Source organism: Corvus brachyrhynchos, unplaced genomic scaffold, assembly GCF_000691975.1.
Source record: "Corvus brachyrhynchos isolate BGI_N302 unplaced genomic scaffold, ASM69197v1 scaffold152, whole genome shotgun sequence".
Classification (NCBI taxonomy): domain Eukaryota; kingdom Metazoa; phylum Chordata; class Aves; order Passeriformes; family Corvidae; genus Corvus; species Corvus brachyrhynchos.
In genome coordinates this window covers 2,244,333-2,271,603 of record NW_008237447.1, presented here as the reverse complement: position 1 = coordinate 2,271,603, position 27,271 = coordinate 2,244,333, and the positions used below count along the sequence as shown (strand labels likewise).

General features: G+C 45.9%; 2 protein-coding genes across 3 annotated transcripts in view; one reads left to right on the top strand and one right to left on the bottom strand.

The window, feature by feature from the left end:
* Window positions 1-8,208, bottom strand: part of GJA8 (gap junction protein alpha 8) — a 36,496-nt gene extending 28,288 nt beyond the window's left edge. For both annotated transcript variants that reach the window (XM_017731483.1, XM_017731484.1), the window contains exon 1: window positions 7,774-8,208. The gene's annotated coding sequence lies outside the window, so the exon portion shown is untranslated. The remainder of the gene's footprint in view (window positions 1-7,773) is intronic.
* Window positions 8,209-10,554: 2,346 nt separating this feature from the next.
* GJA5 (gap junction protein alpha 5) overlaps window positions 10,555-27,271 on the top strand; it is a 19,513-nt gene continuing 2,796 nt past the window's right edge. Inside the window, 3 exon segments of the mRNA XM_008631530.2 lie at window positions 10,555-11,128; window positions 14,823-16,392; window positions 26,756-27,271. The exon segment at window positions 26,756-27,271 is cut by the window's right edge and continues 1 nt beyond it. Of these exon segments, the coding sequence (XP_008629752.1) occupies window positions 26,805-27,271 (467 nt within the window). The 5' untranslated portion in view covers window positions 10,555-11,128; window positions 14,823-16,392; window positions 26,756-26,804.

The following is a 27,271-nucleotide window of genomic DNA, read 5'->3' as shown; positions in this document are numbered from 1 at the left end:
AAGCAAGCAGGGCCAAAGAGCCACAAAGATGTCCTAGGGACCCCCCAGCCCTGAGGAAAACCCTGAAGGTCTCTGAGCTTTCTCCTCTGCAGCCTTTGGTGCAGGTGAAGGAGCAGAGCCACAGTTCCCCCTGTCGCAGTCCAGGCTGGTGAGAGGAGCCCTGGGGTGATGCTCTGGGATGACAGGAGCAGGATGAAACCCCCAAAGAGGATCCTGCAAATCCCTGAGAGATTCAGCGATTTCAAAAAGCTTCGCCAGCCCCCTTCTCCTTCTGGAAAAAGTTTTTAGTGCAGCTGAGGTGGGTTCAAGAGTTTGAGCCACTGGATCTTGCAGTTTGTTTAAGCAAAGATCACTTCTGTCAATTTTCCAAATGTCTGTTCACACACAGACTGTCTTAGCATCCTGCCAGGGCTCCAAACATTCATCTATGGAGAAATTTTCTGGAAACCTGTGCCTGCATCTCTGTCTTGTCTTCTGACCAGTTTAAGACCAATCTCATAAATATGAGCCCACATGGAAATGTGGGTGTGAAAGCGTGCATTCTCTAAAGCCTTGCAGATGTGTGTGATTTAGGGTGCCCTGCTCAGACCACAGCCACCTTGTGCTGACCATAGCACAATCACACTCAGCTCCAAGTCCAAACTAGCAAATCGTATCTATATCCCTCACTGCTGGAGGCCACCACCGGACAAAGACAGCAAAACTGAATGGGGGTGGTGTGGGAAGGAACGGTGGAGCAGGCAGAGACACTTGGTCCCATGTGTTTTCTTTCCTTAAAGATAAAAATTTACCCTAGTCAAATGAGAAATCAGGAACAATGTAGGAATTTTAAAGAAGCCCGAGCTGCCACCTGACTCAGCGTCTAGGCAGGATATCGATTAGCGAGGCCATTCTTTACTCCTCTGCTATTGTTCAAGACCGGCCTCCCTCATGACAGCAACAGGCGTGGGAACACAGCAGCTTTGGTGTTAAAAAGTGCTTTTATCACTGAGCTGAGGAGAGGGGTCTCTGGGAACCAGAGATGGTTGTGTCTGATAGCCAAGGGAATGCATTCAAACCAAGAACCTTATTCTGGGATCTCTGAGGTCCTGAGGCACACCAACACCATGCGGCACATCCCCCATCCACCATTTCCACCGAACTGTATCCAGGTTCTGGTGAGTTCAGAGAGGTGCAGGAAGAAAACACCTCTGCCTGCTAAAAATTCTCAGCTTTCTCCTTGAGCTCCAGGAGCTGCCATGATGGCTGCTCCTACCAGACCTTGTTTTTAAACAAGCCAGGCTGGGTTCTGTAACTCATGTGGCACAGCACAGAGAACAGGCCCCCCACCAATGTCCTTATCCCTCCTCCTGAGCAGGTTTTTTGCCAGTTGTTTGCAGGTTTGTTTTGCAGGATGGGCTCCAGCCTGCACTAGCTACCACAATGATGTCAGTAGGTGAGGGCGTCTCCTCCTTGCTCAATAGACCAAACGACTGTAGGGTGTTACACATCACTGCCACTTCAATTACCCGGGTGCCTGCAGCCAACCAACAAGCCAACACAAGTCCCTACCAAGTGAACTGACAGACACTGACACAGCTTCCTGGTAGCTCCAGGCAGGAATAAAGAAAATCTTCAGTTTCTTGGTAATTCTCAGTGCATTAAAAAGCAACACGCTTCAGTACGTGGACACTTCTGATTTGGCTGAACAGAGGACAAACAGTGACCAAGAACCTGGTTTTCAGCCAGCCAAAATATTTCTGGCCATCCATGGAGCCGTACAGTTGGCTCCTGATTTTATATTCTTTGTAGGTTTGTTCTTCATTTGCAAAAAAATCTCATCTGTAACCACCTCATATATACACATGGTGGTCTTTATTTTCACCTACCCTGAAGATAAAATTAAAAAATGAAAGTCCTTCAGGTGCTGACTGGACAAACATCAATATATGAATTCACTTCAAAGACACCCCAAATGAAAGAGCAGAGTGCACTAGGGAGTGGATCTCCAGACACAGCACGTGTTCTCTGTAGACACCAGATATTTATTCCAGCATCTAGAAATGCTCTGTAGCATTGATTCCTGTGTCTGTGTAAGAATGCACAGTTTGGTAATAGTGTGACTGCATCAACTTTTTTCTGCAGGCTTTCACGCTCCACTTTCATTCTTTCCACGAATTTTTCACCTTCCCAAAGTTGAAAAGCAGTCAAGAATCAGCCAAGATTCTCCTCCTCCAATCTGTGACAAGTGGACAACCAAGCTAAACTTAGATGCTTAATAGCTGTTGGCTTCCCTTCTACAAAAAGCAACGTTAGTGCACAAATACTGTTTTTCAAAGATGATGGACGTGTTGTCTCAGGACTGACTGCCTCCCTGCCAGCTTGTACTCAGTGCCTGGCACAGAGAAAGCCACGCACAGACTGGGAATTCTGAGGCTCCGAGCTTGGCTCACTGTGCCCATGGAGACACCACAGACACAAAAGGCTGGAGCCATTTGGCTCTGCAAAAATCAACCCTACTGACCTGCGCATCAGTCCAGAGCTACACCAAGTAGCTACTGCATCAGCTCATCAGTTTAGCAAAGGCGTTGATTATGTCCTTATCCACTTACTTGGGCAGCCAGAAGTTGAGGAATCCATCACCTTATCCACTACCAAAAAAGCAGTCCAATAAACGCAGCAGGTTGCAATTTAGCGGATTTAATTTTCCCTCTCTCCCTGAGCTCAGTGGTGTGGTCATACTTTCATTGTTTACTTTGTGACCTTCCTCTTCCAAACCTAGTGTTCTCTCAGACAGTGAAGGTCCATCTAAAACTCACAAACTAATAGGACCAAGGCACAGGTTCCAGTCTGATCCCACTATCATCAGTACTGTTGAACAGTCAGCATGCTCCCTGACAATTTATTCACAGGCCAGTGATGCTCTCCCAGGATGATTCAGGATGGATAACAGCTCCCACAAGACAGCATGGACAAAAGCACCCTGCTTGGGGTCTGAGGGAGGAAGGGAGGCAGAGGAGAGCCAAATGGACATGAGCTGTGCCATGTCATTTGTTCTCAAGGTGAGCAAAGCAGTCTCTCATCAATATTAAGACATCGCCTTTCACCTCCAGCAACAAGCCCCATGTCTGGGAAATCTGGCCTCTCTTGTCATGGAGCTGCTCACAGGAATGCTTCCTAAAACCTTTTCTGAGAGGAGTTAAGGTCACCCAGTGGCCTGGAGTACTTGAAGATCATTACACTTCCTCTGCCAGTGCAGCAGCTCATATTCCTCCAGGAGTTTCAGCTGCTACCACACTGCTTCAACTCCTGACCATTTTAGATTACTCCATCACAGGAGTCCAGGCTACAGCCCCCACAGGACTCGTGCCATGGTGTCTCAGAGCAGGAGAGATGGCTCTTCAGGACAGCCTCAGAAATCCCCTGGCACACGAAAAGAAAGATGTCAATCTATGAGGCACTTCAATAATTGCTCCCTAAATGGAACAGGAACTCGGAGGCAAGAATAGTCTCTGTGAAACCTGGGGACAAAGCATCCTCTGCCAAAGGAGTCTCAATCACAGAACAATGTTCCAGGGAAAGTAAACAAATCAGAATGCCTGTATCCATTTTTCAGGACTCCTTCTTACTGAGAAAAGCCGGCCATGAAAAAAAGTGGATACACTTACTCCTAACCAGGAAAACCCAAGCAACCAAAACAAAAAAAAGCCACTCTGACAGATCTGCACCTAGAAAAGTAAATAAAATGTGTGTTAAAACATAGAAGAAACCTTCTCAATGAGCAATTTAACCCCCCAAATTAGGAATGTTATTGATGCCATGGGACATACATGCCCATGTATAACATCACTTACCAGATACATACACAGGTAGGTAGATATATTTGTACTAGTGATGATTTTGGTCATGTTCTTGTCCCTTTTCAGGGTCACTACCATATATCTTAAACAGCATCTGTGCTACAATATGCTTCGGGATATGTTCCTTTATTATTTTTTTCTGTGTTAGACTGGCAAACTACTTCATTAATTTCCTTCTTTTTACTTATTCATGATCTGTAACAAAGCTTCCTTCTCAAACCAAGGCCACTTGGCCCCCTTAACAGCCTGATATAAGGATTTTTTGAAAAATAACATAAATAATTTCTCAGTTTACTACTTTTCTCTCAATGCTGAATAAATTCTGTACATTGATAAGATTTACCTGTATAGAAGATGCTGCATTGACCTCAACCTGCTGCAGACCATCTGCTCCCAATAATTTATAATCACAGCAAAATTCAGGTGGGAAGGGACATCAAGAGACTTGAACTTCTTGCTATTTCATTTTATCAGCTGAGACCAGCCTTCCTTTTTGACACCAGTTCTTCCAGCAGTCCATCTTTATTACCAGACAGACTAGGAGTCTAACCTGGATGGTGGCAAAGCTGAGGAGGGGTACAGCTCAGAGGACAAACTGTTTTCAGACAGAGCTGCTTGGAGGCTGCTCTGTGTAATACAAGAAGCCTCAAACAGGTCCAGAACTCTGACAGCTTTAAGATGACTTGAGGTACAGAAGTGATGGGTCTTCTCTGCTGTGTGTCCATTCTCCTTCACTGCACCTCACAACCCAGTCCAGAATGAATTTCTGTGTATCACCCACACTGACTATGTCACCATAGTCACCAGAGTTCTGCTCAACAACTGGAAATGCTGCAGGGCATTTCTGACCATCACCGGCTGGGTTCAGCCACTTGGACAGGAGGTAAGAGCAGAAGGCTAAAGGAAGCAGAAGGCCCAGAAATTTCCATCTTTGGAGCACTCCGACCATTCCCAAGGCCAGATAATATTAATGGTGGCATCACATTAAGTTTCTTCATCTCCATCTTCTTTTTTTTCATATCTGAACCATCTCACAGCTTTGTTGTGCTTGGAAACAAAATGTGAGCTTCCATGCAGGTCAGCACAGAGCAGATTGCCTGCACAAAGCAGGCCAGATACCAGTCCACAGATCACCACTCAGCTCTGCATGGATTCCTCTAAGCCTGGTCTATTTGCTTACACAGCTGCGGGCTCCTAGTTCACATCACTTTGGTAGCTGAAAGATAATTTTGTGCCATTCCTGTGATGGAGTTTTCACATGGGTCCACTTTTCAGGGTGGAGAATAATACTTTTTAACTATATGAAGTGGTTTATCAAAATATCTTTTTTAATGCAAGAGTGATCAGAGTTCTGAGAGGAGAAAGAAATGGAAAGGATTGGTCAGGTGGAAGGTAAAGTTGTGTGACCTGGATTAGAAAGAATTTGACTGGAAGACTGGCTTGGTTTTGTTCAGACCTACCAGATAGAAATGGGAGAAGAACTTCTCTCAAAAGTATTTGGGATAGGGCTGTAGGGAGTGCTAGAGAAAGCATCTCATGGGGCCAGCACAGACAGCCACAAGAGCTCCAGGAGAAACATTTAAGTCAGGTTTAGATTCACCCTAGATTGTGGTACATCGAGAGTTCTCCAGCTCTTAGGAATCTGATGGCATTAAGGCATCAGCAGCTACTCTCAAGGCAGCATTTCTCATGTTTTCCAAACAATTTGGGAACTGCAAATCGTTGCAGATTTCTCAGCTCAATAATTGTGGTGTTGCCTCAGCATTTTTCTATCAGGATACTTCAAAGCCCTTTAGATTCTCTCCCCAAATGCAGCCATCCATCCTCCTCCAAGAAATCCCAGACCTTAGTGATTATTACCAATAAAGTTATTGATGTTGGAAATGCTGATACCGGAAGATGAGGCTATTTAGGAACGTTTCACCAGATGCTGGTTGAGCGATACCTGCATCATTTCATGCAGCACATCGCAAAACCTCTTCCTTCCCTGCTGTGTTAAATTGTTACTTTCCCTGAGGGACAAACATGGTTCTTCAAAAATCTGGCCTGAGAGGAAAGTGGGGGAAGAGTGTGGGAATAGCAGACAACATCAAGGATTCCCATTTCCCTATTCTCTGCTTCTTGTGAGCAATCTTGTGTGGCTTTTAACCACTGCCACTCGTTTTCTGAAGCGCTCTTTCAGTGGCCACATCCTGTGCTGTCTCTGGTTTGGTGACAACACTCCTAAATACTGAGAGCATTGTCAGAAAAATCGGTCTTGGGCTCCTCTTGGGCTGAAAGAACCAATTTACTGCTCTCCTTCCACAGGCATAGGATAATTATAGGAAGCCCCTTTGCCATATCACATGGATATCACATGCAAAAACCATCTATCCTACTAATGTGCACTGCTTAGGCATCTCTGTTTCTCACACACAGAAAGATGAAACTGATCACTCCCAACCAGGAAAAAAATTGCTTATTATTTTGATAGCTATTTTTTCATATCCCAGTTGAACCTGAGGGGTAGTTTTTAAGGAAAATAAATTTAACATTTCACAACAAGAAGCCAAACAAAACTGCAAGATTCAGAGCAAAACCAATTACTTTATAGCTACTTCAGCCTGTTTCAATCAAGTTTAAATATCTTTTTTCACCAGTTCAAGGAAAACTACAAATATCAGCAAACAAACACAGTCCTGTCTGACATCACTTACTGGTTAGATTTTATCCCCAGGTTTCTGCATGAGCTCATACAGGAGTCTCTGCACAGTGCAAGCCCATATTGACATCACCTGTCAATCACCAAATCAGAGAGATGAAAAACATTAACCCACAAACAAAACATTTCAGTACAGGTAGCAATTTGGGGAGTTTTCTGTTAGGTGTCCTATGGTCCTAATTCATCTTTGTCTCCACTTAGCATTAAAAACAAGGAGCGCCAGCATGCAAAGGACCCAGTGAGAATGCAGTGCCTGGATTTATGTGGAGCAGGGCATTGCACTATGTATGAGCACCAGGAGAGAATTCAAATTAAAATAAATGGGAAGCTAAGTGAGGAAACCTCTACGTTAGGCCACTGGCAGGACTTCAGTCCTCAGAGAACTCCCTAGCCTCCTCCCCACTCCCTGTAGCTTTAAACATGACCTTGTGGCCACCTGGAGAGCCAGCAGGGCTCCCTTCGTGGCTGTGGGGAGAAGCCAGGGCACCACTTCCTTGCCTTTGTGGCTGCAGGTGACTCATGCATACACCTGTTTCCTCTGTAGCCTCTAACCTCTCTGGGCAGGGGGGGCTGGTAGAAAGTCAGACAGGGTTTTACCAGGAAACCCAGGTGTCCAGAAAAACAATTAAGGAGATTTGAATTGACCAAATCCTTCACCCTTCCAGAAAGCAAACCTGGGTACAAATCTTTTCCAAGCTTCCCTCTGATAAATCCTCGGGACACCATGTGCCTGATGCATCCCTGTGGGAGAATTTGCCTTCATGCAGCCACACAGAAGTGCAGCATGAAGGAGCAGGCCTGCCTGCTTTTCTCACAGTGCTCATGGCACACTTTGGAAAAGGGAAGCCCTTTGAAAGGCACTTTCCCTGCCCCACAGCACTGCTGGGCTTGTGAGCTCTTGCACACGCATGGATATTTGGTCTTCTAGTGTAAAATGCACCCTTCTAATCTGCTTGAGTCCTCCTGCCCTGAAGCAGTGTCCTCCTGCCCCCTCCATTTGCTGTGATTTACTCTATAGAAGGCTTCAGAATCCAGCCAACACACATCACAAAACTGCTGGGAAGAACCATTACTCATGGATTTCTGCAATTAATCAAGCTCTTAATTTTACCCAGGACGTCATGCCTTGAGATTCTTTCAGACCATCACAAAAGAGAAAAAGCTGGCTGGGAGCAATAAGTACTCTGAGAAGCCTCCCATAACTCAGGCTGTTTGCTTTTCAGTTTCACTCACCATCATCCAAGCACGTGTCTCTTTTCCCTCAAATCATTTCAACTGTTTCTTCCTCTGAAGCTGACTTCCAGGGAAAGCTCTAGAGATTTTTTTCCTTCAGAGCAGATGCAAGTCCTGATTTCTCTTCCCTCTGTGGAGAATGTATAGAGCAGGCTGAGGTCCTTCTACCCTCCAGCTTGCTTTAGGAAGAGACATGTGCCTGTGATTCTTTCCACCTTGCCAGACTTTTCCTAAAGCCTCAAGATTTAGAGCTGGGATCTTGGAGCAGCACAATTCCTTAACTCCAGGATGGGAGAGCACATCCCAGGAACTCAGTGCCAGCACTGGCACCACATGGCTGCATGTCACAGCCTTCTGGGGCGAGAAGTCCCCCAGCATCCACGCGTCCAGCAGGGTAGGAACCATTGTCATTCCAGAAGTTTCTGAGAAACCATGCTGGGTGGTCCTGGAAGAAAAAAACCAGGAGTTTCAACAAATACAGCATTTTCCAGTCCATGACATTCGAACACAGAGGGGCCTTACCCACACAGATGGCCCCAAGCTGTAACTATATCAAGTTACTCACATGACCAAGTCTTTGCAGGATCTCAGCCTCAGGGGCTACCAAGAGCCCGGCAGTCCTGAGAGACTGACAAAAAGATTCTCACATCTCACATTCAGGATTTACACACTACTTACTAGAACAAAGCACAGATTAAGTGATGCCAGCCCAGATGACAGAGATCACAAATAAGTGCAAGGAAAATATTTTTCTGCTGCCAGAGCACCATCATGCGATTTGCACATGGCATCTCTTCCTGCAGAGGCTATGGAGAAGTATATCCACTATCTGCTGTCTGCCTCGGAATTTCCCCAGGAAAGCCGGCCTGGCTGGCAGGGTAGGGTGCCTAACTTCCAGACTATTAAATTACACTGCAATCAATGCAACTCAAGAATGTACTTAATTTTAAGTAAACACTTACAAACTGTAATGAACTAGGATGCTGCATTGCTCGGTGCCCTCCTTTGGCTGATTTGTTTACCAAGGCAGTATCTCAGAGGGACAGAAATTACAGAAACCTTCTAAAAGCTGCAAGGATACCTCAAATAAATGGAAGACTGTTGCATTTACATTAAAATTACCAAGTTTTTAAGACCCAGTTTCTTAGGCCCTTCCAGAGATAATGCACACAATTTGACTCTTTTAGAAACACCTAACCTGGATAAATTAAAAGGAACCTATAAACCAAGATCTTCTATCACTTGCGAATACAAGACGCATCATTGCCCCAGGCCTCAGAGAAAACTGCAGCTTTGCATTCCCACTTTTATTTAAGCTAATGAGGAGAAGAAGGAAGAGAATTTTTGAGGTAGGTTCTTCTTCCTTTTATCTGAAAAGTGGTTATTGAGCTGTGCAAAGCCTGTGTGCATAGCTCTGCGAGCTCAGTACCTCAGCGCCTGAGTTCCTCAAGACTGCACCACTGAAAGGAGAGGTGAGTTCTTCCTATATCCTCCCTGGAAGCTGGTCAAACACTCAGTTAGCAGAGGGCCCTCTGAAAAAGGGATATGGCTTTGCATTGGGTAAAGTTTGCAAATGCTTCTCAGTTACCTGTTTTATTCTCTTCTCATTTCGTTGCAAACAATGCAGCTCCTCAGGAAGGCTCAGGCTCACAGACACTTCGTGCTCGTGACTGATGGTTTGGCTGCCCATTCTTCTCACCAGCCGCATGCCAACATGCATTCAGTGACTTCATGGTGTGGCTGCTTTGGGGGAGCTGGATGGGGAAGCAGACTGCAGCTGCTTCTGAAGGATATAAATATTTTTTGCAGTCGAGGGGCTCCAGCAACAGGGTCAACAGGGTCAGGGACACCTGGGCTCTATTCCTGGCTCTTCTGCAGACCTGCTGCATTGTTTCGCTCCTTTCAGTAGCTCTAAATGAAGACCTTTTCCTGCCAAATTTGTTTTCTTAGGTGTGAGGCTTCCACTTGAAAATTTGAGCCACAGTAAGGAATTTGGGGTGATGGGACTGGCCTGTGATTGCAAGCCCAGGTATTCATTTGATAACAAATCGCACGAGCTGGTCAAACACTCAGTTAGCAGAGGGCCCTCTGAAAAAGGGATATGGCTTTGCATTGGGTAAAGTTTGCAAATGCTTCTCAGTTACATGTTTTATTCTCTTCTCATTTCGTTGCAAACAATGCAGCTCCTCAGGAAGGCTCAGGCTCACAGACACTTCGTGCTCGTGACTGATGGTTTGGCTGCCCATTCTTCTCACCAGCCGCATGCCAACATGCATTCAGTGACTTCATGGTGTGGCTGCTTTGGGGGAGCTGGATGGGGAAGCAGACTGCAGCTGCTTCTGAAGGATATAAATATTTTTTGCAGTTGAGGGGTTCCAGCAACAGGGTCAACAGGGTCAGGGACACCTGGGCTCTATTCCTGGCTCTTCTGCAGACCTGCTGCATTGTTTCGCTCCTTTCAGTAGCTCTAAATGAAGACCTTTTCCTGCCAAATTTGTTTTCTTAGGTGTGAGGCTTCCACTTGAAAATTTGAGCCACAGTAAGGAATTTGGGGTGATGGGACTGGCCTGTGATTGCAAGCCCAGGTATTCATTTGATAACAAATCGCACGAAAGCCATTGCTCTGGTGAACACCACAAATGGCTCACAGGCCAACCTTACTCACACCATTTACCAGTTAGCCGTCTGCTCCCTTCAGATATTATTTTATGGCTTTCCTTTGTTTTCACTAAGGCCCAAACAGGAATGAAATTGTGGGTCCTGTAGCTAGCCCTTTTAAATAAATAGTTCTGCCATCATGCTAGTAAGTTTGACAAGTTGGTCACAGGCCCTGGGCAGGAAGCTAATAAACTTCAAGTTGCTTTTCTATTGTTTTCCTAAAACAATTTGACTTCCTTTCTGATAGCCTCAAATTCCTTCAATAAAAATAGAGTAGCTGGGAGCCAGAGGAAGAGCTGAACCTGAGCCAAGTTGTGCTTACAATGCCGTCTGCGTAAGATCACATTTTATCCTGATCCACGAAGACCCTTTAAAAGAATAGCAGGCAGACAGCTGCCAGTGCATGTCAGGAACAGCTCAGGAGCAAGTCTCCCCCAGCACTGGTCCTCCAGGCTGGAGGGGATCTCCAGCCAGTGAGACAGTGTCAGACCACAGGCTGAGCTCCTGGGAGCTGACTGGGGTTTGCTCACCCTGCCCGGAGTGTCCTCCCTCAGACACTTCAGGATCTCTTCTGGGAGCCGAACACTGGCAGAGAGGTGGGCTCCAGCAAGACCAAAGGGCTCTGCTAAAGCTCACCCCACCCTTCAGTCAACTTTACCTGTTCCTCTCTCTACCTGTGCAGGCTCAGCAAAAAGAGGTAAAGGTCTGTTCTTTCTTTTCTTCTTTGGGAAACATAGCTATGTATTTACATATACACACATATTTCTGTCAAGCAGCAATTCAGCTAGCTGGAAGTTTGCAGGACAAGATGAATGTCTGGTGGCTAGATAGATGGGGACTCCTTGCTTTAAAATGACTTGCTGATCCTTTGGACAAATCCTTTATGCTCTCCATGGTCTGGTTCCTCCACCTGTAAAGCAAGGAGGGTGTTTATAGGAGCTGCAATTTCATTATCATGTGCAAAGCACTTCTCAACTACTCAGAGATGCTGCAGAGTTGAGAGGTGGAAGCAGGAGGGGTGAGAGGGCCCTACTTTGTTTCCAATAACATAAAGCTGACAACCCAGCATTTACTTTGGGATAGATGGCAATTTCTCCTCAGTGAGATGAAAACCTCTTCCAGTTTTTCTTGCTGAAAACTTTACTGGCAAATGAGTCTAGCACACAATGATATTTCACACCTTGCTGTTTCTTGTTTCCTCTTTTCCTCACTCTGTGCTGGTATGGTACTCTGCTGGGAAGAGGAAAACATCCATCCATATAGAATAATTTGGAATTTTTTACTAAATAAGAAACTGTGACTATAAAACTGTTCTCATTCAGGGGCCTTTGCTATTCCTCTTCCCTTGGGCCCAGCCTGTCCTTGGGAATTTGCCTCCTGCTGGAGGATGCCTTCAAACTGTCTCCAGAGGTCTAATGTATAACAGAGAACTTCCCTCTCTGGCCTTCTCTTTCAATCATATCCATGCATGGGGATTTGAGATAAAATGTTTCACCAGGAAGGCACCATCCTTTGGTGCTTTAGAGAAGGTACTAGAGGTGTCTGTCCAGCATGGGACATTATGAAGAACCAGAATAAGTGCAGTGCTGTGGCCAGGCAGCAGACATGAACTCAAACATCAAATACTGTTGGGTGGTGTTTTTTCCTAGAATTTCCCAGTGCAGTATAACCTGACATCCTCCCCAAGGACAAAGTCCTCGGTAATGGCAGGAATGCACAAGACATTTTCCCTTCAGACAATCTCTTTCAGTTTTCACATCTCAGGAGAGCATCTACCTGCATTTGAAACAGCCTTCCAGCAAAGCCAGATGCTCTGGGAACATCTGTTTTATGTGAAGAAGCTCTTTCCTGTGTGAGCTCTCATCTACACTACTGCATATTTGCAGACTTCTCGATGCATTGTCTTGGCTTGCTCTTTTTGCTTGTTTAAATCCCAGGCACAGAATGAATCCCTCCATTAAATATCCATGGGATCAATGCTGAAAAACTCATCACACAAACTCTGCTCCAGATTTACCTGGCTTTTGTGTGCAAGGGTGCAGATGTGATAAGGCAATAAGGCAAGTACAGGAAATAGAATGAAAAAGGGACCTCTTGGCTTATCAGATTCAATCCCTTTGAATAATAGGCAAGTACAAAACAAATGGCCTTTTCTAAACTTACTAAACTCTGTCCTAAATCTCATTAGGTTTCCACCCTAACTTGTGCTGCTAAAATGCTGTTCCAGCACCTCCTTCCCTGCCCTGTTGCTTAGAAACCTTCTAATTTCCAACCTAAATTCATTCATGGCCAATTTATATCTATTTATTCTTGTGCCACATTGTCCTTTAGCTTATGTAGCTCTGCTCTCTCCTGAGCACTTACTTTCCCAGCCCCCAATTCCTAAAAGTATTTATAGGCAGCAAATCTCTCCTCTCTTAACCTTTGTTCTGCCAGACTAAGTAACTAAGCTCCCTTATAGTATTCACCCTGCAGGCACATCACACCGTGGTTTAATTACTTCATGTTGCTGCACTAGCATGAAGTTCAGTGCGAAATAATTAATGCTGAAAAGCTCAAACTGGTACCACATCTATTTTCAAATCTGCTCAAATATCTCTGTGCAGTCACTGCTGTGACTGATAAGTAAACACACAGTTGGCTGAGACACCCTTCGTCTCTCTGACCACCCCACTGCCTTCCTCTGCACCTGCTCCAGGCTGAATATCCTCCTTGAATGTGGGGAGGCAGCACTGCACACACTATTTTGGAGAAGTCTCATCCTCTTAGATGACATTACTTCCACTCACTGCAACTGGAAATGCTGCTACATCCTCAAAGTTTGCTTGCCTTTTTCACCCCCACATAGCATCGCTGGTTCCCCCTCCTTTGAACCATGAACTTTCCCCATCTTTCTCCATCTGTCTCTCCTGGGAGATGGAGATTCCCGTTACTCTTCAAGCAACAAGTTCCTAGTGTGCAACTTTGCACTCTCCCACTTAATCTCACCTTGATCACTCCAGTCAGAAAGAGCCTTCAGCTCTTGTAGTGCTGGAATCCACCTCTGCCCTCATGATACCTCCCAGCTTTGTTTCATCAGCAGATTTCATTAGTATTTCTACTTTCCGTGCCAAGGTAATTAACAGAACTATAAAAAAAGATCAGTCCTAAGAGCAATCTTTAAGCAGCCTCACAGATAATTTCCCTTCAGCCTATTAAGGAACCAGTGTATCAGTTCTGTCAGTCTCTTACTCACTTGAGGATTTATTTAATAATCCCTGTCTTCCTCAACTGAATCTTCTACACTAATTTGTTTCTTCTGGGACACCATATCATATGGTTTACTGAACTCCAGGTAGATAAGGTCTGCTATATTTCTTTTATCTAGGGGGTCAGGAATCATAATCCAAGAAAGCTCTTAACTTTTGATCAAAAGATAGTAAATGTTGTCTTATTTTCCCTTTTCCTCCTGGCTTTGTTTCTGCTTTCCTTCAAAATCCATTGCACAGCATCACAAACTGCTGTGATCTGCGAGCTGCACATGGCAAGCTGTCAGCTGTTCTCCTCATTCCCTCTGTCTGGGGGAGCATTCTCTTCCACTTGCTCTCCTCACTCAAATCAGACAAGTTTTGCATAAGAGGCTCTTGGGAAGGGGAGCCAAAATTCTTTTTCCATGCTTAGGAGTGGTCAAACCAGCTATTTTTCTAGCTGAGGGGTTGGAGAAGCTGCCAGGACACCTCTGTTTTCCCTTGAAGAGGGTGCAGTAGAGAAGGAATGACACATTGAGGGGCTGGCTGAAGTGTCCATACAACATCTCTACACACCCTTCTGTCTTTTGCCTCCCTGTCTGCCTTCTACCATTTCCCTTCTGTGCAACAAAATCCAGACAGTTACCACCAGCACCAAAACAAAAAGAGCTCATAGCAGGTACGTCTTGTGCCCCATGCACGTGTTGGACAGAAACCTTCTCTCCTCCCTCGTACATTCAGCAGAACCAGACTGTATCTGCTGGATTCAGGATTACCTCTGCATGCCACTCAGGAGCAACACTTGGACAGGAAACACAAAGGAATGAGGAGGGAGAATCAGACCTGATCACCCTCAGTGTACAGCAAAGTGTCAGCCACGCAGGGAGGTGAGGGCATTTCCAACAGCTCTCTCACAGGACCTGTCTCTCTACAGCATGTGAAAAACACTTGACAAGCCTTATCCCTAGCCTATCCCAAAGCCATCTGTGAGCTAGACCTGTATTATTAACACCTTTTTTTTGGACACTTCTATGATGAATTCCTTGACAATCTCACTGGCATAAAATCAACATGACTTTACATAATAATGCTTCATGGAAATTACTCCAGAAAGACCAAAAAAAAATGGAATAATATTCTCCTTCCCATGAATTTCCATTGCAGATACACAACTGCCACACAGGAGAGAGAGAAACAACCCCAGAAACATTTGTATTTTCCTTAAACCCACAGAAGGGCTTTCAATAAAGTTAGAAATGAAGCAGCAAATGCCTATAGGTTTCTCCATGCCAGGAGGTTACTGAGCTGCTGTGGGAATTTACTGTGCACTCTATGCCCTGCATCCTGCACTAACCATCAGTGAGGATACAGCCCTCCTGGAAAAGAGTTGTACTCCTAACTTCAGAGTGAGAGTGTCCACATAGGACATGCTTCCAGAGGTTGCCTCTGCACAGAACTGTTGCTTTGTAGACTGGCTTTCAATCTCGTGACTAAAGGGGGTATTAAATTAGTGAGAGAAAAGTTATTGGAAGAGTTGCCAGCACTGTGTTTTAGTCCCTGGACTGCTTTTGTTTCCTGATGTGCATTTGCTGATGCATAGAGACCACCAGGCACTGTTCTGGATGGGAGATATCTAGCCTGGGAAGGATTGCTAGAGGGATAACCACCAAAGCTTGTGTGCAGCAAGTCAGTTCTCAGGTCAGCAGAGTCTTCCGCGCAAATCTCGCTCTCCTGCCGCCGGTTCTTTGAGACCTTCACCAAAGCCAGAAGGCATCTCTGATTCTGCCTCCTCCCTGGGCCATTCCTGATGTGGAATCAGAGGCTCAGCTTGACACATACATGAAATACAAGACCTTCAGACACTTGATATGTCACAAATATTTTTAAGAGAGCCCCAAATGCTCAAGCATCTGACTGTGTGTGTGGGGAGGTGGTGGTAGGGTGGTGTGACAAAAAGCACCTCTCTTGACAGGCAGATTATTCTCTATTTATCAGTAAGGGGCATGTAAAAAGTCCCTGGGAAGCATTTGGTGCCCTTTAGGAGAAGGCTGCAGCTGTGCTGGGCCCCCCGTCGAAGCCAGCAGAGCAAGCTCTGTGTGATTTGAAGAGGTGGAAGACCCTTCTCCACATGAACTCTGCTTTGCCAGATTAAGCTTGAAGGAGTCAGAAATATGCCCTTTGTTGGTTGAATTGTCCTTCTTCTTGCACAGAAAAAGCTTTCCAGGGCCAGGCTGGAGTAACTGTGGGGCAAGCCTGTCTCTTTTGGTTTGGGGAAGGCTTAGACCGTAGAATGATCTCTGTGGGAAGATGTGCAAAGGAACAGTGGCAGCAGTGACTGGAAGGGACTGCGCGAAGCCAGCAGCGAATGCATCCTGTCGGCATGGGGAGGGTGGCACAGGGAGAGGCTGAGAATGGAGAGGGAGGAATGAGATCCATGGTCTTTAAAGGAAAAACAACGGGAAACCAGGTTTGAAAATAGAAAGATTAGGCTGGAGGGGGTGGGAGAGACAAGAAAAGTAGGTGAAGAAAGAAGAGGGGGAAAGGCAGAGAGGCAGTGGGGAAGACAGAAAGTGACACAGAAAAGGGGTGGAGAAAAAGAGAGGAAGAGAGAGAGAGAACCATATTAAAGGAATGAAACGAAGCGACTGAGGAGGACAAGGAGTTCAACTTAACTACAAAACGGAAAAGTGCTAAAGCAAGGAAAGGAGACTGAAGACAAGATACTGGAAATCAGGTAAGCAACCATGAGGGGGAAATAATTGAACTGCAGAAGTGCTGATGGTAGATCAAATTATTACACTCAAGGGGAAAACAGCATGAGGGAGAAAAAGGATTTGGAGAGGCAGGAAAAGAAGGATGGCCAAAAATAACTTTAAATTTTACTTTTTCTTTCATTTTCTCTTCAAAACATTCCCACTAGTAACATGGTGGGCTTGGGACATTTTAAAAATTAAACTGTTTTGCCACAGGCAGTTACAGAAATAACAAGTAACTTCCCTTGCGATGAGCATAGATACCAATAGATTCCAATGTATAGGAAAGCAGGATAAGAGCCCCAAACATCCTCCCTCAGACAGTATGAAGTGCAAATTGCCATTTCTGTCAGATCCCATTTCAGCATGCTGTCAAGCTGCTCGGGGGACGGTGGTGAAGGGAACTCTTACCTAGGAGAGGCTCTCGGGGTACAAACACTTTATCAAGTGCCTGCATTAACCACCTATATTCTGCAGTGTGCAGGATGCTTCCAAAATATTGCAGCTTCTCCTTGAGAGTATGGTGTCCTGGCTGGTCTGTGACATGGAGCCTGGGAACGTAACTCCAGTGTAGAGAAGTGCCTCGCTGGTATCTCGCAGTCACACGTTCTGTGCGCGCCGCCAGGGAATGCCTTTCTCCTCCATCCTGACACTGCCCATGGCAGCCTCAGCAAGGAGGCACGCAGACCTGAAGGGACAAATGTCCTCTCCCACACCAGCAGCTGCTGCTTCTTTTTATTTGCCTTCCTAACTTCCCCTCCTCTTTGTACTTGGAATAATTATGCAATGACATTTCCATAATTTAACACTGCTTTTTCAAAGAATAGCCCACCTTAAGACTACAGTACCCCTATACACCCAGCTGGAAAGAAGCAATCTCACTGAGTGTAAAAGTTGCTGTCTAATTGCCACCTCAGATCTGTGGTGGCTCCTTTGATTTCCTAAAGGATTGTTTGGCTGCTCATTTGTCATGTCTAAGGAGCTTTGTGGCATTCTGGTTTTAACAACTCAGGTAAACTGAGGCAGTGCCTCTGTCCTTGAAGTACCATAAAAACTTTTAGAGGATCCTATAAGTGGCTTTTCTGGATAAACCTCAACTAAAAAAGTCTTGTGCTGAATGAGGCTTAAGCATTGAACTCTTCCTCTGTGATGATAAACCCATCGAAATTCCTTGGTGAAGCAGTGTCTATGAGAGTTTTCCCCTACTGCTGCTATGTGTTCCTCTCTTTAAAACTAAAGAACTTCATGCATGTAACATATGTGTGCGTATGTGTGTGCAGCTAGGAGCAGCTTAAACAGTTATTCAGAAGCCTCACAGTATTCAGGATTTGTACCAGGAGACAAGAAATTCTGCATTTGCTGCTGTTTTCAAAATCTATTCTGAGAAAAGAGCACATTTCCAACTTTGCTCCCCTTTTCCTTGGGAGCAGAGCAGTACTTTAGGAGAATTCCTGAGGCTTCAGGGTTTAAAATACTCATCAGGCTCTGGTCGCTTGGGAACTATGTTAAGTATTCCTGTTACTATAAGTATTTGGGGTTGTTTTTTTTCCACTCAACAGTATATAATACCACCATATTTTTAGTATTATGGGCATTAAAAAATTTAAACTCTGACAGAAAATACAGAACTTCGTACCTTAGCCTCTCTTCTCTTTTTGACCTTCAGACAGATTTCACACATTCTGCACACATTTGCCCATCTTCTGACTTATCTTGCAGCACTGAAAATAGGCAAGGAGGAATGAGTAATTCAGCACTACATTATGTCATTAGGGAGCACATTTCGGAGACTGCTCCACACTTTGGGTGCTGTTGTATGAGGCACGAGGACAGAGGCTTAAAATTAGAAATAATTCCCAGGAGACAACAGAGAGACTTCAATCTTTGGGCTAAGAATTCATTAAAGGGGGGGGTGGGGGGTGGGGAGATGAATCAATTTTATTGCTATTGATAAGCAACAGAGAGATCTCTGTGAACCACACTTGGCATGCCAGCTCTTCCCTGAAACAAAGAAATATTCCTGCCACCCAGCATGCAATGAGCAGAGAGATGCACACTTTTAAGTCTCTCTAGTGTTCTTTGAAGAGAGGTCAGGGGGATTTAATGTAAGAACTACGGGATTTACTCTTACATTTCTGCTTTTCTCCATTTTTTATGTCATTACGGATATGCCTTGAGAATGGCTGAGAATTTCCATATGAAGCTGCTCTCCCTTAGAAGCAGAAAAGGTGACAGATGCCTTGGTCAGGGCACAGGGTTGCTCAGAAAGTGAAGCACTCTGGCAAGGGTGACCCCTGCAAAGCTCCAGGGTCTTCTGCTGCACTCAGATGTCTGGTGAAGAAAGGAGGGAATAGTGGGATGGGAAAAAAGCTGTCTCCAGTTTGTAATCAGATAAAGCTATCCAAGAGGACTGGGGTTAATTTTTGCCTCTTACTCCAATTTCCTCTGTCATCATGGGGCAAATCGCTTAAGCCACATTCCCCCACAAATGCCCCTTTCTTGTCTTTAGGATATCTGATTTCTACACATAGTGCAACCGGTGGAAGTGATAAACTCTCCCACTCCAGCACAAAGCAGACAGAGCTCTGCTTTGAATACCCATTACACAGTGCTAAGTACACTGGAAAAAAAGCACCAACAGATTAGCAACATCACCAAAGAGCTTCCAAAATTAATGAACAGTTTTTATCTTAATCTCTCACTGCCTTAGTTCCTCGGCTGCACAGTTGATCTACTACCATCTCCTCACCTCTGGGTGGTAATGAAAGTAAGTAGATTTATAATTGTGAAGCGATCAGATACTGTTGTGATGAAAGCCATAGGAAAACCCATGAGGAAACTAATAATTCTGTCTTTAGAGCTGGACTTGAATAATGTACAGTAAATGAGGCATAGGCCACCCACTGAACAATGAGGAGAAAACAAAACACTGAATAGCTGCTGTTAAAGAAAGCCCCCGCCAGGCTGGCACAGAACAAGGCAGGCATCCTGTGCAAAGAATGAGGTGACAATGTGAGGATGTGGTTAAGGACTCTAAGAGGCACAGGCACAAAGAGATTGAAATAAGATTACTGGGAACAGTCACCCCAGCGTTTCCTAACTCCCTACCGCTGGGCTTTGCCGGTTTAGTATTAGTTGATTTCAAAAGGGGGAGGGGGTTGTGCATATATGTATATGGTACATACACTGAGTACAAAAAATAATCCACTCACATAGCCAGACTGAGGCAATGAGGCTGGAGTGTGAAAAGAATCCTACAGATTTTTTGAAAGAAAGAAGAAATGAGATTTGACAAGGTAGAAATAAGTGGGAAATAGATAGTTGCTGAAAATTTCCCCTTTCTAAGGCTGAAAGCATTAGCAATTTGGGTGCTGTCAAGAGTTAGCTGGTCAAAACTGCCAAAAAACTGAGGCAGGGCTCTCTGGGGGAGCTTGACTGGAGGGAAACCATGGGGAACCAATAGGCAGGGAGATGCTGCAGTGAGAGGAAGGAAGAAAGGATGGGAAAAGTCTGAATGAGAGCTCTGTCCTTCTCCCATTACCTCTCCAGTCTGTTTCATTTCAACACTATAACAAGTTGCATCTCATGCAGGCTATGAACCAGCCTAAAATCACATGGGCAGGTTTTGTTGCTGCTATACTGTGCCCAATGTGAGGCCTGACATCACTGCACATCTTACACCAGCCTTCTCCACTGACTGAGCAGTGCTTGAGATCAGCTTCTCTCAGCAGAGCTCAGGAATAGCTTTTACTACAGCAGCCTCCAACTTTCTCCGCTTGTTTTTGTTTTCCAGAGCTCCCTATGCCCTCTTTGGCTATCTCCTCACCTGTATTTCACCCACTTTAGGCTGCCCAACTTACCATCATCTGCAAATTCATACAGCTTCTCTCTGCAAAGATAAAGATACTGGAAACAGCATCAAGTTTCCAGCATTTACATTAGAGAGAGAATTTATGGGGTTTTTCCTAGAAAAAGAGCACAGCGATCCTTCATTTAGTTTATCCCAAGTCCAGTTTTGTCACATCTGTTGGGGTCTCTAGGGACCCACATTTTTCAAAGGCAAAGAGAGAGGATCCCAAGAGAACTAGAAGGTGCTCCCTGCTTTTTAAGTGTGAGCCTGGATGCCACTATCATGTAACTATTTGATGCCAGCTTTTCAAAGATAGTGGGATAAATTCATCCCTCAGCTTGACTCATCTGAGTTCAAGGTCTCTTCTGTTCTTGGTCTCCTGAGACTACATCAGGCAGAGCTTGGCCCTAATATTTGGATATATGAAAGCACAGAGGGAGGAATAACATTAGATGTTCTAGACAGATGACTAATAAAAATTCAACTGACTGGGAGTCTTCAGCTTCTACCATCACTTCAGATGAAAATATTCTACATATTATTATCATCCGTGTGTGTAACACATCCCTGATGTACACACTTGAAGGTGCTGAGTGATTCCCCTCCGTCTGTGTCTCTGTGTGCGTCAGGGTTGTGTGCCTGTGTGTGTAGGAGGTGACGGGTCATTCAACTCCCTTATCTTCTCACCCACTCTCTTTTTCGTGAACTCTGAGATTTTCCACATTTGGAGAGGATGGGGAATGCACATCTCATCAAGGAATAACAAGCTGTCTGCAACTACAAGTAAGGGCAGTGGTCTGGATACCAGTATGACCCTTCCAGAAATTGCAGTGAACTTGGGAGGAGCAGAAAGATAAGAAACATTGGATGTCTGTCTTCTAGGACAGGAGCTGTTAACACAGAGCTGTTCTTCTCACATGAGATTTCAGTCCTAGAGTCCAAGTCACTCTGATATTGGCTCAGCACAGGGCTTTCAACCCAAGGAACTAGAATGGAACCTATTCCAAACATGTCAATTCTTTTTCTTTAAAAGCATAAGTACAAAACTATTTATTCCAGGCTCATGTGCAGATCAGAGTTACAAATTTGGCTAAAGAAATGGCCTGTTTCAGGCAAAAACTTATCATAAGCATATACATGCATATATGAAGCCAGAGAGATGGTGTTTGGACAAAAATGCCTCATAGGTTGTTGCTTCCCTATTGTATATCCATAGGAAGGAGCCAATGCCAGTAAACTCTGAACAAAAAATACCTGCTGAGGTGGGCTTTAGCATCACAAATCCTCTGTAATCCAAAGCACTGCACCCACTCTGCACAGTGCATTTCTAACTCTATTCATCATTTAATGTTGTAAGCCACATGTCCCCACAAGGCAAAACAAAACAACGCAAAACAAAAAGCTTCTGGTTCTGCCAGGTGTACCTGCTATAGAAGGGCAGCAGGAGAGGGCTTTCTCTCAGGTAACCAAGACGGTGTTGTCCCAGGGCAGAGGAGAGTAGGGCTGTGGTCTGTAGAAGCAGATGTGCTGTAGAAACAGTGTTGTATTGCAGTCATGAAGTTTAAGAGGCAGTGCTGCGTAGAAAAAAGGACACAGTCTTGCAAGTTACAACCCCTGAGCTCTGTCCCCAGACTGTCTCTAACACAGTGACCTCAAACAAGCAGTTTGCCCCTTCTGTACCCCAGTGATCACTATTTGCAAGACAGAGGTGACAGCATCGACACTGCATGAGATGCTGTGAGGCTACCAACAAGGGGCTAGAGATCCTTCAGTAAAGTAGCATCAACCAACCTCCAGGGCAGAGCTGGAAGTGTCCTTCCCAAGTGCCTACAGGTGTGAGGGGGAGTTTGGCAGTGTGGGCTCCACTCCTGTCTGGCTTCAGGCTAACAAGTGTCAGCACAGGGCAAAGATCTCTGCCCACACACCCACCATGATCTCTATCTGCTGTGCCACGGGCTGGCCTGGACCTGGTATGAGATAACACGGCTGGAGGGAGGAAAGCCATGAGCAATTCCTAGGCACTGAGCGTGGCCCAGCTGGCCTGGATGCCCCACTGCAATGTCACTGCTCACATGCCCAGTACCCAGAGGGGACAGCTGCCTCCCCTTTCAGTAGCCTGGAGGGGATGCACTTCTTGCATGGCCTCCCCACACAGCCATGTGTCTGGCTTGTGAGCTTCTTAAAACATCCTGGGCCCTCTGCTTTGCTGTGAAATCTCATTAATTCCCAGAGACACACGTTTGCACCTGATTAAGCAAATCACGCACAGAGATTGGGCAAAAATACAACGGCTTTGAATCCAGTACTTTCCCCCTCCCTAGGAACTGTGCTTGCCTCACACAAAGGAGCCTTCCTCAGAGAGCCTCTCCACGAGCCCCTGGGATCTGCCAAGGGGAAGAGGTGAGCCCAGCAAGGGAGAGCAGAAACAGTGTTATAATCAGACTCTCCACTTTATTTTAGAAACATCCTGCAGAGATGGCGACCTCCTGTCACCTTCCTTGTGGGAAAAGCTAGCTTGAAGTGTTGAGCTCAGCTATTTATACCACTGCTGATAGTCTCGCCTGTCTTCTAAAGAGGGGAAAACTTTCTTCCTAACCACCCCCAGGGAAATAAACTCATATAAAGATGATTGCACAGGAACAGCCCTCCTGGATCTCTGGTGTGGATCTCCTAGCCGTTCATCAGAGCCCTGGCTAGTTCCAACCAGAACGAGCGTGCTGGCTGGAGCAAGCAGCAGTGATGCGAAATGCTCGCCTGCCCTTCAGAGCACATGGCATCACCAAGAGGATGGGCAAAACTGCTCAGAGGGCAACAGACACTCCCCCTCCCGCAGATAAAGGTAGTGCAAAAAAGGAATGGCAGAGAGCAGCCCGTGGCTGGGGAGCCAGCCTGGCGTACTAGCAGGTGCCGTCCCCGCTGGGGTATTTTTATCGTGGAATTTGGCAGTCACAAGGCAGCCCGGAGCTGAGCAGACTCCATGCTTGGCCTGTGGGGCGATGCTCAGCTTTCCTCAGCTTTAGTGGCATTCCAGGTGATGATTAGGCCGGGCTGGGCACGCCGCTGGGCTTGTGCCAAGCTGCACTGGTCTGTGTCACACGCGCGTCTCCCGGTGCCAGGATCTCCTGACGGCGCCCAGTTCCCGTGTGGATCCAGCAGAAAACTCCCAACCAAAAGCATGCAAGGGCGGCGGCACAGCCCACGTCTGCTCACGAATATGCGTGACCCTGCTGCCAAGACTGTCTTCTATCAGGTGCTGAGACCCCACAAAAATATCCAGAGGTGGTTTTTACCCAGTCACACCAGCGTGAGACAAGATTTGTCCAACTGAGCCCAAACTAGGAATATAAAAGGCTGCAGATGCTCAGACGCTGAGAGGTCAAAGCATGTGAGGGCAACAGTAGTCTGGGAATGAGGAAAAGGAACTATATGGAAAATTCCCAAGAATAGTAAAGCTATGAGGAGAAAGGCTCGGTCAGGGGCAGCTCTGCATAGCCAGGAAAAGCTGTCAGGAGGTGACAATCCTTCTTTTCTTGCTGGCAGCAGAGAATTAGATGCTCTAGAAGACCCTTGGTCTGGCTCTGCAAAAATAGCTTGCTAATAAGTATCAAATGTCTAAGCCAAAAATGTTGCTCTAGGAGGGAAACTCCTCTTGGTTTCCAAAATCTGCTCCCCCGTGGCCACCAGCACCCTTGCAGCAACCACCTCAGCTCTCTACAAGGCTGTAGCAGGACGGTCAGGAGGCACCTCAGGGCAGTCCCTTCTTTAGACAGTCTGTGCAAGGCAGGGCAGAGGAAATGTCCCTATTTTCTAGCCTAAGCCTCACGACTGCCAGCCTTGGATCGTCCTGATTTACAGCCTCTTAAAATATTCTGTGCATGTGTGAGACAGGTAAATCGCTGCTCTTCTCACATCCGTTCATATTTTTTATTTCTGGATTCCTCTTGCGCTTATGTTTGCTTTACTTTGTGTCCTGCACATACTAATTTTTACAATTTGCAAGTGTCTAGGCTTAGTAGCCTTCCCTGGGGAAAACAAGCCATTGTAAATCCCCAAACAACCTGCACACAGTAGAATGGATGGGAAGAGGGGCTCAGGTTGTGGTTGTACTTCCCCATGGCAGTAAGAAAAAACTCAGCCTTGGCAGAGCCAGGGAGAACTGTGTTCATATTTACCAAGCAAGGTGAAACAAGAAAAGGCATGTGTAAACAATATAAACCCACCTGGAAAAGTGAGGACACCCACCCTTGTTCATGCTGCCTTGTAAGGAATATTCCACGCATTCAGCTGTGCTAGAGAATATTGATGTTGGACACACATAACGCTGAGCTGTAGGTAGCTGGTTGCCTTCTCTGCACTCTGGGGGGAAAAAAGCAAACACACTGATTTCAGTGCCACAGTCTGTAAATATTTCCCATCACTGATTTATCTGCCTGTGTTTAATCCCCTGGCGCTCCTGGAATGAAGCCATATGCTAGTTTCTCCAGAATGCAGTAACTGCACCAAAGCCATTTTGGAGGGTAAGACAGACCCACACATTCACCAGTTTTCACCAGTGCAGACGAGAGCAGTCAGAAAGACCAGCTGAGTTTCTGTGTTACTGCTCCTCCAGCTCTGGGCTGGCAGCAGATCAAAGCTTCTGCATATGCCAAGCAGCCACCAGGATCTCCATCAGCATGATTGCAGCATGCCTGCCAGGGCAGGAAAGAGCCAGAGCCCATCTTTTGCTTCCTGTATGTCCCTTCTCCCTGCTCACGTGGTTCCTAACAGGTGGTGGGGTAGCAAGTGGCCACTGCCCTGTCTCCATACCTGGGCAATCCTCACCTTTCCCAGGGCAGCCCTCAGCAGCACCAGGAATTTAAAGATTCAACTTTTGATCTTTGTCCCATCCACCCTTGCAGCTGGACACAGCACAGGAACGAACAATGGGATAAATTATTGTGTGTGCTGCTACATTAAATTATATCACTCACGTAACTAGAGGAGGGGATATTGTTCCCTCAACAAGTGTATCTGTTCTCCAGCTTTTGCTCACAGGAAATCTACACAATATTGCTGCAGTAAATTTTCAGCTTTTAACAGTGTCTACTCTCCACAAATGTTCTTTGCACTATAAAAATAATTGGCTCCTAAAGACAGGACAAGGAACAATAAAGGAGAGTTAACAATTTGGTCCCTGTGGCTTTGGGATTTACCTTGACTAGTGCTTTTAATATTTCATTATGATGATTATTTTTACATTTACTTATTAAAAATGCTATTTTCCAAAAGAATTACTGTGGGAGGACATTAGCTCCAAGGTAATAGTGCACACTTTATAGCACCCAGCTCTTAACTCATGCACTAGGGAGAGCTTTGCAGTGCCCTGGGAAGGTAAGTATGGTGAGCATAACTGGATCAAATGATTGCTCAAGCACTCCCACAGAGCCCTACAAAAGATGGATTAAACCCACTGCTCTCTTTTTATCCATCAGGTTAAGTGACTTGACCAGAAACAGTCAGTCAGGGCCAGAAACAAAACTGAAGCAGGTTCTCCTGCATCTCCGCTTTGCAACCTTACTCCCAGTCCAGCAAACCTTTCCTGTCATCAGACCACCTACCAACAGCACTTCCCAGGAGTCACTGGTCCTTGGGAAGCACTTCAAAGGAGGCTTTTTTCTCTGTCTGTTTCATCGGAACTGTGAATTTTTCCTCAGAATTTAAGAAAAGAGGGAGGAGCATGACCCAGCATTTAGATTTTGCAGAGTTCCCTCTCAGAGAGGCACGACAGGGTAGCAGTGGATTAGGTTTCCAGGACTGGCACAGCCCACCAAAGTCTTTACACTCCCCTAAACATTTGCAGCTTGTAGATGAAGCTGGCAACACTGCAAAATCAAAGCAAAACCTACAGACAGGGAGCAGGTGGGCAACAGAAAGGTTTTCTCTGCACTTGAGCAGTGGCACTGAGCTCATAAAGGAAGCCCAGAGCTACGAGCACTTCACATTCCAGGTGTTGGTGCAGGTATTACACAAAGGCAACATATGACAGTGCCACTGCTCAAGCCAGGCTGTAGATTCCAGTCTGACCTCCCAGGGGATCAGCCCACTAAGGATTTCCCAGAGTGCAGCCTACAGACAGATGAATGCTGCTTTAACTACCAAGTCCACAGAGGATGCAATATGCAGATCACAGTGAAAGGACTTTCTGAATCACAAATAAATCTGGCTCACCCTCAAGGTTTTGGGAACTCATTTAGCAGGCTGTAGATGTGTTATGTAAAAAAAGATCACATTTTGTTTCAGTAGCTGAATCTAAAAAGGAAAAAAAAGTCCCAAACACAACACAAGGTTTCCAGTGGATGTGAAACAAAGTTTTCAGCAAACCAGACCTCATTCATTTCAGGTCAAATGAAAACATTTCCTCTGACACAAAACAGAAAAAACCATTTCACTCCATCCATTAGCAACTGGGCGTTTCCTAACCCTCCTCAGAACCACTCTCTGTTTTCTCCCAACAGGGGCTTGCAGCCAGTTCTCAAGACTTCTCACCCCTCCTGGTGAGCAGAAATGGGGGAGTGGACTTTCCTGGGAGACTTCCTTGAGAAGGTCCACAAACACTCCACAGTGGTGGGGAAAGTCTGGCTGACCGTGCTCTTCATCTTCCGGATGCTGGTGCTGGGAACAGCGGCAGAGTCCTCCTGGGGGGATGAGCAGTCTGACTTCATGTGCGACACCCAGCAGCCCGGCTGCGAGAACGTCTGCTACGACAAGGCCTTCCCCATCTCCCACGTCCGCTTCTGGGTCCTCCAGATCATCTTTGTCTCCACCCCCTCCCTGGTGTACATGGGCCATGCGATGCACACGGTGCGCATGGAGGAGAAGAGGAAGATGAAGGAGGCAGAATTAGAGGCCCAGGAGAAGAAAAACGGTGGTGACACATACTACCAGCAGAAGTGCTCCATGGCAGAGAAGGAGGCTAAGCTGGTTGGCTGGGATGAATCAGGAGGCCAAATCATACTGAGGGGCAGCCTGCT